The sequence below is a fragment of the Manacus candei genome, unplaced genomic scaffold (assembly GCF_025592945.1).
Source record: "Manacus candei isolate 608988 ecotype Guabito, Panama unplaced genomic scaffold, ASM2559294v1 h1tg000017l, whole genome shotgun sequence".
NCBI lineage: Eukaryota > Metazoa > Chordata > Aves > Passeriformes > Pipridae > Manacus > Manacus candei.
The window spans coordinates 20,096,864-20,109,281 of record NW_026138065.1 but is presented as its reverse complement, the minus strand read 5'-3'; the positions used below and the strand labels follow the sequence as shown (position 1 = coordinate 20,109,281).

At 44.2% G+C, this 12,418-nt stretch overlaps 1 protein-coding gene across 1 annotated transcript; it reads left to right on the top strand.

Moving 5' to 3' along the window:
• The first annotated feature begins 1,722 nt into the window (after window positions 1-1,722).
• On the top strand, window positions 1,723-11,706 carry SLC30A1 (solute carrier family 30 member 1). Its single transcript, XM_051783735.1, has 2 exons — window positions 1,723-2,509; window positions 5,902-11,706. The coding sequence occupies exons 1-2, from the start codon at window positions 1,876-1,878 to the stop codon at window positions 6,810-6,812; spliced, it is 1,545 nt and encodes a 514-aa protein (XP_051639695.1). The 5' UTR covers window positions 1,723-1,875; the 3' UTR covers window positions 6,813-11,706.
• Window positions 11,707-12,418: the final 712 nt, after the last annotated feature.

The following is a 12,418-nucleotide window of genomic DNA, read 5'->3' as shown; positions in this document are numbered from 1 at the left end:
TTATAGCAATCTAATTGCTGACTCTCTTTACGACAGTCATTAAAGCATTCCCTGTGGGTCCCTACCGCTATGCTCCACAGCAGACCTGGATTTTGACACAAGCATGATCTCACAGACAACAGGGTTTGGGGTCACAGGTCAATAGAGCAGTGCCTGTGATGCCCAAGCCACATCTGGCACGCAAAACAGGTTAAGTAAATGTGAGGGGGTGGCACACACAGATTAGAGCAGTGTGGTGCTCAGATGTGGGCTCACGGGGATGCTGCTGAGCCCAGGGGAAGCCTGACCTGAATTACTGCCCTCAGTTATGCTTGTTGATAAATCTTGCCTAGTCAAAATGTGAACACATAAATCTTTCCTTGTCAAAATGTGAACACCTTCTGTCGTTTTACTAATGAAGTGAAGTCAAGAGTCTTTGCACAGACACTAGATCACAATCCCTTTGGAATCTCCAAGTGTAGCAACAGGCTTTTGCAGTCTTTCTAGATCTTCCTTCTCAGGGCAGCATTTTTCTTCCTGCCTCTATGTATTCACACACACAGCTACACCTCTATAGCTGCAAAGAGCCATGGCTGGTTGTTCCATCTCTCTCTTTACGGAATATTCTTTGGCACTCTTTCTCTGGCTGCCATGATTGTTGGCTCCCTTGGAACACAGTGGGCAAAGTATGAGCTCAGCTCTGCCTTTTTGTAATTTTTTGTGATTACATTTTTATGTGTTTTGTTGTTGTTGTTGTTGTTGTTTGTCTGGATGTCTCAAAACATTTTCTTTCCCTTTCCTAGCCACAAGTGTAAGAAGAGACTGAATGTGGCACTCAGTGCCATGGTCTAGTAGCCAAGGTGGTGTTAGGCCAAAGCGTGGGCTCTGATGATCTCAGAGGCCTTTTCCAACCTAATTGATTCTGCGATTCTGCAATTCTGCAATAAGCCAAACAGTATCCAGGGACTGACCTTTCAGCATTGATTTTTTCTCTATTATTATATAATTATAATAATAACAATAATTATAATATTTAATAATTACTTAATAACAATTATTATTGTATATTATTCTATCGTATTATACAGCTTCTCAAAACTTCATGTAAAACTCCTCTCTTCTCTCCCAGTTTTTTTTAGTAGCTCATCGGTTATTATTGATCGTCTCATGAGATGAATGAGTGATTCATCTCACTGTCCTCAGTGGTACGAATGGGAGAAAAATTAAACAGCAAAAAGGGCTGCACAAAGAGCCAAACTTCACTGAAAAAGGGCCAAATCTCACAAAATTCACTACCCCGCGCCCGTGACGTCACAGCGCCCCCTCAGGCGCGGCCCCGCCCCTCCCGGCCCGCAGGGGGAGCCCCGCCCCCGGGCGCGCGCCGGGCCGGGGCCGTGTGAAGCGCACCTTTTGCACGAGTCCCGCTCGCCGCGGGCGGGGCCTGCGGGGGCGGGGCGGGCGGGGAAAGCCGGCGGGCTCGTCCAATCGGAGCGGTCGCTCCCCGGCGCGTCATGCGTGGCACCGCCCCCTCCGCTTTTCCAGGCATGGGCGGCTCAATGGGCGTTACCGGGCGGGGCGGGGCCCTCCTGTCGCGAGGGAGCGCGGGCCAATGGCGAGCGGGGCCGCGCGCGGGGGCGGGAGGGCACGGCAGGGCGGGGGGGGCGCGGCGGCCAATGGGGCGAGGACGGGGGCGTGGCCGAGGCGGCGCTTGGGTTCCGTGTGGAAAGAGTGAGGGGGCTCGGGTGCAAAGTTTGCTCGCCCGGCGCCTGCGGAGGGAGCGGCGGCGGCGGCGGCGCGGGGGGAGCGGAGCCGAGCGCAACCGAGCGGAGCGGCCGCCCGAGCGCCCGGGGCTCCCACCGCCCGCCGCGCTCCGACCATTCCCGCCGGGCAGCCGCGATGTGCGGGGGGATGGCGGCGCGGGGTCCGGGCGGGCCGCGGTGCTGGCAGAACCGGCGGGCGCGGCTGCTGTGCATGCTGGCACTCACCTTCCTGTTCTTCGTGGTGGAGGTGGCGGTGAGCCGCGTCACGTCGTCCCTGGCCATGCTCTCCGACTCCTTCCACATGCTCTCGGACGTGATGGCCCTTGTCGTGGCGCTGGTGGCCGTGCGCTTCGCCCAGCGCACCCGCGCCACCAAGAAGAACACGTTCGGGTGGGTGCGGGCCGAGGTGATGGGCGCGCTCGTCAACGCCGTGTTCCTCACGGCCCTCTGCTTCACCATCCTGCTGGAGGCCATCGAGCGCTTCACCGAGCCCCACGAGATCCAGCAGCCGCTGGTGGTCATCGCCGTGGGAGTGGCGGGGCTCATCATCAACCTGCTGGGGCTCTGCCTCTTCAACCACCACGGCGTCGGGGGCCACGGGCACGCCCACGGGCACGGGCACTCGCACGGCGCCCGGCAGCAGCACCCCCGCGCCGGCCCCAAGCCCGAGCCGCCGCCCGGGGACGGGGAGGCAGCGCTGCACCGCGAGGAGACCAGCACCTTGGTGGAGAACTGCAGCAGCTCCAACGGGGTCAGCCAGGAGAAACTGGGTAAGCCCCGCGGCGCCGCTGCCCCATCCAGGCAGAGAAAAGCGGGAGGGGTCCTCTCCCCGAGTAGGGCGGTGGCATCCTGGTCACACCCGGCGCGGGCTGTGCGGGGACCACCTGTCCCCCCTGCTGGGGAAGAGGCTAGAAACTTTCTTAGCAGCGCTGTTGGGCTCATGACTGTCGCACCTCTGCCTCGCACCTTTCCTTCAGATGCCGTGAGCTGCATGCTTGTCTTGCAGACAGGTCAGAGTGTGAAAGTCTTGGGATAAAGCGGTGTGCCGTGGGAAAAGTTGGTTCTGCTAGGGAAGGCACATGACAAGCGTTTCTTGCCTAGCGACACGAGCTGTCACAAGACGCTGCCCTAATGCCATCCGAACTGGCTGCACATCAAATGGAGCGCGGCTCAGCGCCTTGGTCCCGGCTCCTCCATTGGAGCAGTTATCAGCTACTTGTCAGGTACCTGAGAAGCTGCTCTCCACCCGAACGCAACATGCTGAAGTATATTCCACTGCAGTAATGTTGTACGTCTTCGTGGCATCGGTATTAATAGAAGTCTTGGAAATTGCCAGTCAGAACTGTGGAAGTCGGAATGTGGAGCTCACTGGTGTCAGAGCACACGCATGGTGTCTTGGAATGAGTTTTCTTTAGCTTTCTAAAGCATGCATCTTCCCACTCAGCTTCACACAGACACAAATTTAAAATCTTCCCTTCCCTATTGTGGTCAAACTGTCTGTTCCGTGGGTGGGAGTTTCTTGAGTTATTTTTTGAAGGATCCAGAAGCCTGGATTTTGAAGCTGCTTAGTTGAAGCCCAAGTCCTGCATGGTAACAGAGTGAAAGGTGTGCGACTGCCACTTCTCTATTCATATGGCATCCTTTGTCACCTCGAGGAAGGGGCTTAAGACTTCAGAACCCATGTCTCTCTCTTTCAGTTTCAGGGTGACATCAATGGAGCTTTAATTGAGCAGAGTGAACTTTGCTACAGTTTCATTTTTTCTGTGGTCAGAGGTTCCAGTATACATTTGAGAAACTTAGCAGTTTCTGTTTTTCTGATTCCATGTTGGCTTTGGAAAGACAGGTTTTGCAGGAGGACAGGAGAGTTTCTCTGAATACGCTACACCATTTTGATGACCACATAATAAGCTCTTAGTGTTGGTTTAGTTCCAACAAAGATATCCTAATAATTAGTTTCAAACAATGTAAAATTCCCTTAACCGTTGGTCTGATAGATATCTTGCCTTTGGAATTATTCTTACATGGTGAAAAGTTGTGCTTTTAGCCAAGTTTTGGACTAGTTATACCAAAAGATTACGTTATAGCATGAATTTAAAATGTATACTGTTTTGAGCTAATTTGTCTGGAATGTCTCATGGATGTGCTTCTGGCAATAACAAATAATTTGTTGTGGGTATTTAGGTGGTAATAGGGCATAATTTTGGTCACAGTGAAACTTTGAAATAAGTTTGTATTTCCTTCTGTGCCCTGTCATGATTATGTAATGGATGGAGTTATAGTTTACCCATGGAAAAGTTACAGGTAAAGGTGATTGGAGACTTGGAAGAAAAGGTGAAAGACGTATAGGTAAAGACTAGGGTGGTCCTGTGCCTTCACTGGAAATTGCAAAGAGGAGTTGTCCCTGATTTCCTAAGGTGGAAGTGGAAAGGAAGAGATAACCTTAGGGGCTAGTCCTGCACAGGCATTTTTGTGCATACAATTTATGTAAAGTAATCAGTTTATAGTTAGATTTCAATGAGCATATTTCAGATGCAAATGTTTTAACCATTTGCCATTAAAAAAAATCTCAAGAGCTTTCTGGAACTGTGTTCCCTGTTACCCTTTCTTATAGACAGCTCTACTGACTTTTCAGCTCTCCTTTATTCCAAGCACTTGATGTAGAACAGAGAATTCCTATTTCCTTCCTTCCATGATGGACCTTGAGGTCTGAACTCTGTAACCTGAGATATTTTTCTCTAATTTATTGACTTCTCTGGAAAGTTACAGGTCCCACATTCCGTAACTCCTAGAGGTAGTGTGGAAAATTTAGCTGGAGCTTTAGGGCAGAAGTGGGATGCATGAGGTAATGAGCCTGAGGCTTGGAACTCGGTGCTCAACTGCCTTCTAAGAGCCCACCCCTTCTTCAGAGAGGAGAGGATTTGTGCACACTTTACCATTGCAGAATTGCAGCCATGAGAGCAGAGCGGCAGAAGCTGCAGGTCTTATTAACGTGTTAATGTTTACAAAGCTCTGAACTGAATAACCTCAAAAGCAGTAAGAGCTTGTTGTCTCAGTTTGTCGGGCCAGGGGCCAGTGCATGTTGCATTTCTTTAACACTGGAAGTGTCCACGGAAGAACTTTTGAAGTAAAACAAGAGGTTAATCATGTAAAATTCTTTCAAATTTAAACAACATAAGATGATTTTCTTTCAGAAAACGTGATATGTATATTTGTTCCCCTGTAGCTGGTTAGCTACAGGGGAATGGTAAATAGTGCAGACAGTTTTGACAAAGAAGAGCACTAAAATGTTCGTTTATGCTTTGCACAGTCCATGACATATGGCATTGGACATCAGAAGCTGTATGTCACTTGCATAAAAAGTGTAATTTTGGTACTTATTTATTTATAAATTACATTCTGAAATATAAATAACACTAGTTCATAGCCACTGAGAGCTTCAGAGATGCTCTTAAACTGTCCTATACTCAACTTAAACTGTCCTATACTCCATACTGCTGATAAATTCTGCATTTCAGACCTAGAAGCTCAGCTGATTGTCCTGCTGGCTCCATGCGCCATCTCAGAAAAACTTCCTTTTCCTTGAATTCAGAAGCCTTTTGAAAATGCACTTCTGAACCTGAAAAGAAGCTGCTATACAGCTGTATTCATACAGCTTTTGAGCTTCTGGCTTCAAATTGTAATACAAAAGAGCAATGCAGTCCTATGGTTTGAGATTTTAGCAATGTGATTAGTCTTCTAGTGTTTCAAAAGAGGGAACTAATGTAACTAACTGAGCTACTTAACCAGCTTTTTACATATGCTCTGTAGTTCTGCATTTTGTTTAAGAAACAAACAGTGAGTAGTCAAGTGGTTAAACAGCTGGAAAAGGTGACAGTAGTTTTTCAGTAGAATAGATTAAAACATGGTCATCTTCATTCTTTGCCACTCTACATCTTTAAACTCCATGTAGAAACAGTTGCCTTTTAGACTTTTTAGATCACTTATTGGGACAACTGAATATTTCTCAGACAGAGAAAATCTTGCTAAGTGTGTGGGTAGAGCTGCTTGCTTTTCAGTTTCATACTCGATGTGGCATGCTAATGTTGGCTGTTATTTTATAAAGAATTACAGTAATGTGTAGTATTATAGCATCTGCCTAATGGTTTTATTGTTTTCTTGTCAGGTGATGTGAAAGATGACATGGCTGACCTACAAGTGAACGGGAATGCTGGCCATTATCCTCTGGATGAAGAGGAGGTTGAAGAAGACTCTAGTGCGCAACTTAACATGCGTGGAGTTTTTCTGCATGTTTTTGGAGATGCCTTAGGTTCAGTAATTGTGGTAGTGAATGCCTTGCTCTTTTATGGGTTGTGGAATCCATGCCCTGAAGATGGGCCTTGCTTTAATCCGTGTATCAATAATCATTGCATGGAAAATGCTACTTTATCCCAAACACTTGGGAGAGCTAACAAGTCTGAGCAAGAGGGCATTACAGTGGCTGGTCCTTGCTGGTTGCTATATTTAGATCCTGTCCTTTGTTTGATTATGGTCTGTATACTCCTTTACACAACTTACCCGTTACTTAGGGAGTCAGCCCTTATACTTCTGCAGACTGTTCCCAAACAGATAGATGTTCATTCTTTGAACTCAAAGTTACGTACCCTCGAAGGAGTTGAAGCAATCCATGAATTACACATTTGGCAACTAGCAGGCAGTAGGATCATTGGCACTGCTCACATCAAGTGCCCTGACCCTTCCACGTACATGATGGTGGCAAAGCGCATTAAAGAGATCTTTCATGACGAAGGGATTCACGCAACTACCATTCAGCCTGAGTTTGCCAGCGTTGGCTCTGAATCGGGGAGAGGGAAATGTGAGTTGCCTTGCAGGACTCAGTGTGCTTTGAAGCAGTGTTGCGGAACGGGGGAAGATAGTACTGCAAAGAAGACAGAAAAATCTTCGTCACTTAGTATTTCTTGTTCAGAAGTTGTCATTGAATTTCCAAAAACGAGGAGGACTAAGTCGGAGAGCATCCCTTCAGTGAAGCTAGAGGCAAACACTGATCAAAATGAGCAATTTGAGTCATCTTTGTAACTTCCCGAACGGTGCTACCTGAGTTGTGGTAACTTTGTCAACAGCTGTGTTGCAAGAGGAAGAGACAGACGTTTTGAGTTGCAATTTTGCCAAGTAGTGTAATTGCTGAAGTCCTTGTTCTTGTCATATTGCTAAATATAGAATGCTTGTTTTAAAGAATATAATGTCACTGTCATGATACAATGTGTTTGTGTTGACTTTGTTTGACTGAGACAGACAGAAAGTGCACCTATGCTGTAACAACTTCAGAAAACCAGTTTCAACATTTCAGCAGAGACACTTTTTGCTGTGCTTCAAATTAAGATTTTTTTTTTTCAAGTGAAAAGGTATTTGAGGGATAAGCATGTAGGAACTCGATTTGTGTTACATATTTCTTGGACCTACTTTTTCCTTTAATATTTGATTTGTAGATGTTTTAATATATTCTTTATTTAGAAGCCCTAAGAAAACCAAAGTTCATAGAACATTTTAAAAGAGAAAGCTACTAAAAACTGGAAACCACTTTGCAGTTTCACATATTTTTCTTAAAGCTATGTAATAATAATAAATGTGAAGGCTTTTCAACTGAATTTATTGCATTTTTTGAAGAGAACATCCTGTGATTGTTAGAAATTGTCCCCACTTCTTTTGGTAAGGTAGCAAAGTAATTGAAAACAACAGATGTGAAAGGGGTTTTTTCTACCAGAATGGAAGTTCAAGCTACTGTATACTGCTGTCTGATCAAGATGTGAGACTGATTGATACAGTAACACATACTTTCATATTTTGTGTATTTTCTGGTGGCTTTTCTTACTTCCAAGTTGTATCTTGGAAGTCTTCAATATTTAAAGAACCCTTGACTCACAGTGCTGTGAATCAAGAGCTGGAGCTTTATATTTAACTGATGCTGAGTTTACTAAGACAAAATAATTAGTTATGTCAGTAAGTGCACAGTCGGGGAACGTCTGCCAAGCACCGACAGTATAATTTGTGCTTTCCAGCTCAGACAGCAGCTTCGCAGCAAGTAATGCAGTGGTGCATTTTGCTTCTAGTTGAGTGGAAGCACTTGCAGTGACTACAGTCCTGGTCCCCACCGTGTCCTCAGGAGCCCTCCAGGACTTTTGAGGAAGTGGCGCAGGGAGCAGGATTTCATTCACTGTATTTCACACTTTGAGGTGTTTATGTATCACATAATTTCACTTATTAAGTATCCAAATCTGTGGTTTAAAATCTTGACTCAGTTAATTGACAACTGGCTCTAAAGAAGCTGTTACAGTATGCTGCCAACTTACACCTTAGCAGAGGAGAAACTGGTCAGTGGGCTCTGTGAATTTGGCAGAGACAAGGTGAAAGTTGAAGATAAAACATATAAGAAATATAATCTAAAACCCCAGCCTTTTTGATCCACTCTCGCGTTACATATGGGAACCAATGTCTTGTGCTTATTTGACTCTCCTATGCTCAAAACTGGAAAACAACTCAGATCTTCCATTGTTTGTTCTATGACTCTGGACATGATAAACACTTTGCCCGAGTTTCCCTGTCTTAAAATGGGGATAATACCTACCTCACAGGGGTGTTGTGAGGCTTAACTCTTGTGCGAAGAGCTCTGAGATTTGTTACTGGAAGGCACTGAAAAAGATTAGAAGATACCAGATTACATAGTGTTTGCTACTTCTACAAATGTATGGCAATACCTAGGCACAACCAGAGGGAACTGAGAATAGTTTTGGCCTTATGAAATTCTCTGATGCTGTGGTTTTCAGGTTTTTAACAGTATTTAAATGTAGATTTTTTTAAAAAAAGAATGTTTTGTTAGTGAAGGGAATGTAGCTTTGCCTCCAGATACAGAACACCTTGCTAGTTTGCATTTCTTACGTCTCATATCGTAATTGCTCCTAAATAGTTCAAAATAGTCCTGCTGCTCATCGGACCTGGATTGGCCCAAGTCACGTCAGTGGTCTTACCCAACCTCTCAGCAGAGCATTGCAGTCAACTCTCGATTATCCATGGGTTGATTACCAGTGTTGTGTATTAACTGTGCAGTCTGCAGAGCCCAGACCAGCCCTGCATCGCGTGCTGTGCACTGGCCAAGCGCTGTGTGCCAAGGCATTGGAAAAGCAGAGGCACTCAGCCGGTTCCACAGGAGCCTCTCTCACAGGGTGTGTTGGCCTGGGTGCAGCACAGCACCAGGCACTTATTTTGCCTCTTGGCTGCTCAGATGCATCTGCAGGAAGCTGCAGAGTGTGGATAGGTCGGTTCAGCTTTGCGCTGGTTTGGGGATGTTGGTGCTTCACAGCCACCAGCATTGCTCCCCTTTTTCTGTGTTTATGCTTGTTGTACAGTCTCATAAACTAACTTAAATATGTTAATATAGTATTTATATATGTTTTTGTTTTGTCTGAATTATCTTAACTCTTTCTTCTGTTACCTGTATATGATCTAGAGTTGACTGTTAAATGAGATCTTGTATGAGACTACATTTGCAGAATATGCTACCACTGCTAGTATACTACAGAATATTAAGCAAGTAAATTTTGAAAGGAACAAAGTACTATTTTTTTTTAAATGTGTATCCTTGCTTTTTATGGTAAACTTTCACTAATTATTTTGATCATTAGTTTAAAATTGGTCTCAATCATTAGTTGAGGTCCTGCTGTATATCTCTAATGCACCATAGTACTACTGCTCTTTAGTTTATTTAAAAAGATACCAGCAAGACAAACCATAGTAGCACTGACTGTGACTTCTCTCCTGTTGCTATTATAAAAACAGAGCAACTATTAAGTCATGACAGTTGCCATCGCTGGTTAACAGTCTCAGTAAATGCATCTGGATAGATGAAGTTGTAGTCACTATTCCATTTTAAACTATTTAATCTTTTCTTTTTGAGCCAGAAGTCATATTTTTCTATTTCTGTGTCCATTGCAGGCAATGGCTAGCTTAAAAGACAAAAAGCTCTCCCCCTCATTATTTTAATTACAGGATGAAGATGTGATGATGATGATGGTGATGGGGGCAGAAGGGGGAGTTGCGTGGTCTCTCTGTCATGTGCTGCGTTGCACGTGCAGCACCAGCTGGTGTTGACGGGGCCCTTTAGTCTCTTTAGCCTTCCATGGCAAATTCCCTGAAAGCATATAGTGAGGTCAAGGTGGTGGCTGTGCAGCAGCAGGAACATAATTTTTCTGTTTGTTCTGGCTGTATGAGACCCGACTGTAGCCCACTAGCTTGTGATAGAGCTTGATTTTTTTTTAACCTGATCTGTTGAGGTTATACAGACTTGATTTGTTGTGAAGATCACAGTTTCAGAATACTGAGATCATTCAAAAACACTGCACAGTCTCTCTTTTTTTTTTTTCCACAAAGCATGGAACTAGTGAATCTCATGTAAGTGAACACTGCAATGGAGGGGGAGCTAATTGTATTGTGTATCACATTCCTAAATTTTTAAAATAAAAAAAACCTATGGAACACTGATTTTAAGGAAAAATAAGTTTTTACTTCAATGTCTAGATTGTTTAGGCTTCTGATTAAATGTGTCAGAGATGTACCAAACGTCACTGGGTGAAATATTTTACACTTACTATATGTCTCATCCAGGAGCAGGCTGTTTTAGAATCACTTCTTAGATTATATCTGCGCCTAAGGTGCAGTGCAGAACTAATTCAGACACTCAGTGGGCTAGCCACAGCTCCATCAAGCTTCCTTTGTAGCAGGGTAAATCGTTTCTGTGGAACCCCTAATAATTTTAGCTTGGTTGCTTTAAACAGCCACTCTGGGCTTTTGGTGGTATCCGTTGCCGCTGCCTCGCGGTGTGCGGTATGGACAGACACAGAGTTATGTAAAAGAACTCGCCCCGACTTGTGACTCCCCAAAAGTCACGGCAGGGGCTCACTCCTGAAAATTTCTGTATTCTTGAGTAGTTTCATCGGGCCGACGAGTACTTACTTGCATGCAAAGAATTACTTGTGGGAGTGAGTCCAAAGCTTCTGCCAGTGCTTTTACAGAGTGAAAGTACCTAGATTTTATGGATGTCTTAAAATCAGGACTATTGTGGTGTTTCTAAATTTGCTGCAGAAATACTGTCAGTTTGATACAATTCCAGGATTTATTCCTTTCCCCCGTTCTTAAAAAAGAAAGGGAAAAAACCTCACTGAGTGTCCTAAGACTTATTAACAAGTTTAGCTAAACTGACATTGCTGTTTGCTTCTGAAATCAGGCCATCTGAATTTATTAAACACTGCTTGGTAGAGTTTGGGGAGGAGGGATAAAGATTCTTGCCATTCTCATTCCCCTGCCCCCTGCTTTGGCTGCACTTTCTAATCTCTTCAGCTATGGAGAGACCTGGGGGGACAGAGGGGGTGAATTTTTTACCTAGATGTTCCGAGTTCCACATGGAGGGAATGGGAAATACTGCTAACTATATTTAAAAGCATATAAATATGCTCTGACTATTTTAGTTTCATAGCATAGCATCAGTTACACCCTTTTTAGGTATGCATTTAAGTTGTCAGCTCCATAGCATCTCTGGTTTTTTCTTTCTCAGCTAGATGGAAAGAGGTGGATGCTCCAATTGCTTGGGCTAAAGCCACACTTGACAGTTTTCTAAATCAAACACAGCTTTGCTGATAACAGAAGGGTTTGATTATTCCTTGTGACCTTTTCTTTGTGTGGTTAGCTGCCCGTGAGGTACAGCACCATGTTTTAGCAGGCTCACATTTATATTTTCTGCATTCACCGTGTGGTCTAATTAGTTGAAGAGCAAAACCACAAAACTGAAAAATATCTTTCATCTATATATCTCCAAAAAGCACATGGGATTAATTTGGCTTCTTTTTTTTCATGTCCTGGATCCTGTTTCTGAACAATGTTAAAATATAATTGGCATAGCTTGTTCACTGATGATATTTCTTTTTGCCTTCTTTTAAAATAAATAACAATGTTCGGGTTTTTGTTCTTTTTTTTTTTAAGTATTAAAATGCTGAGAAAATAAATGGAGCTCTTGAATATCAAACGCTTTTAGTTGGGATTTCTTTCTCAGATCAGTTCCTGGGAAGGAATTTAACTGGTTGGAATGCACTTTCACCATCTCTCAGAACCTCAGAAACAAATGCGAAGCGCACAAATAGAAGAGGAGGTTAGTAAATGAGTTGTGAAGTGCTGGCCTCCAACCGTCTGGATTCCAGGTGCAATTAAAAGAACAGTTGCTCAGTTCTAGTATCATGTGCAGAGGTAATTATGCAAAAAGCATTTTTTTTCCTGTAAGAAAAACAGCTTCTGAAAAGAATAAAAAAATCTTCTTGTCCTGTTAATTGGCTGTGGTTAAATATCTAACGTAAGAGTCAATAAGGTAGGCTTCCTAATAGAAGTCTGTACTATTCTGTTTAATGTCTTTGGAAAAAAAGCTACTTTAGAGGAGAAGATGCTTTGGTACTTTTCGGCTTCATTTGATTTCATTCAGAAACACTGCAGTTTGTGAAGTTTGTTGGGAGAAAAGGACTGACTGTGGCTGCCAGCACTAGCACTGAGGAGAGCAAGATGGTTACTAATACCTGCCTTGAGCTGTTAATGAGCTTGCAATGATGAGTTCATTTTGGAGCCCTTCACTGGTGCAGCTTCAGCAGCTC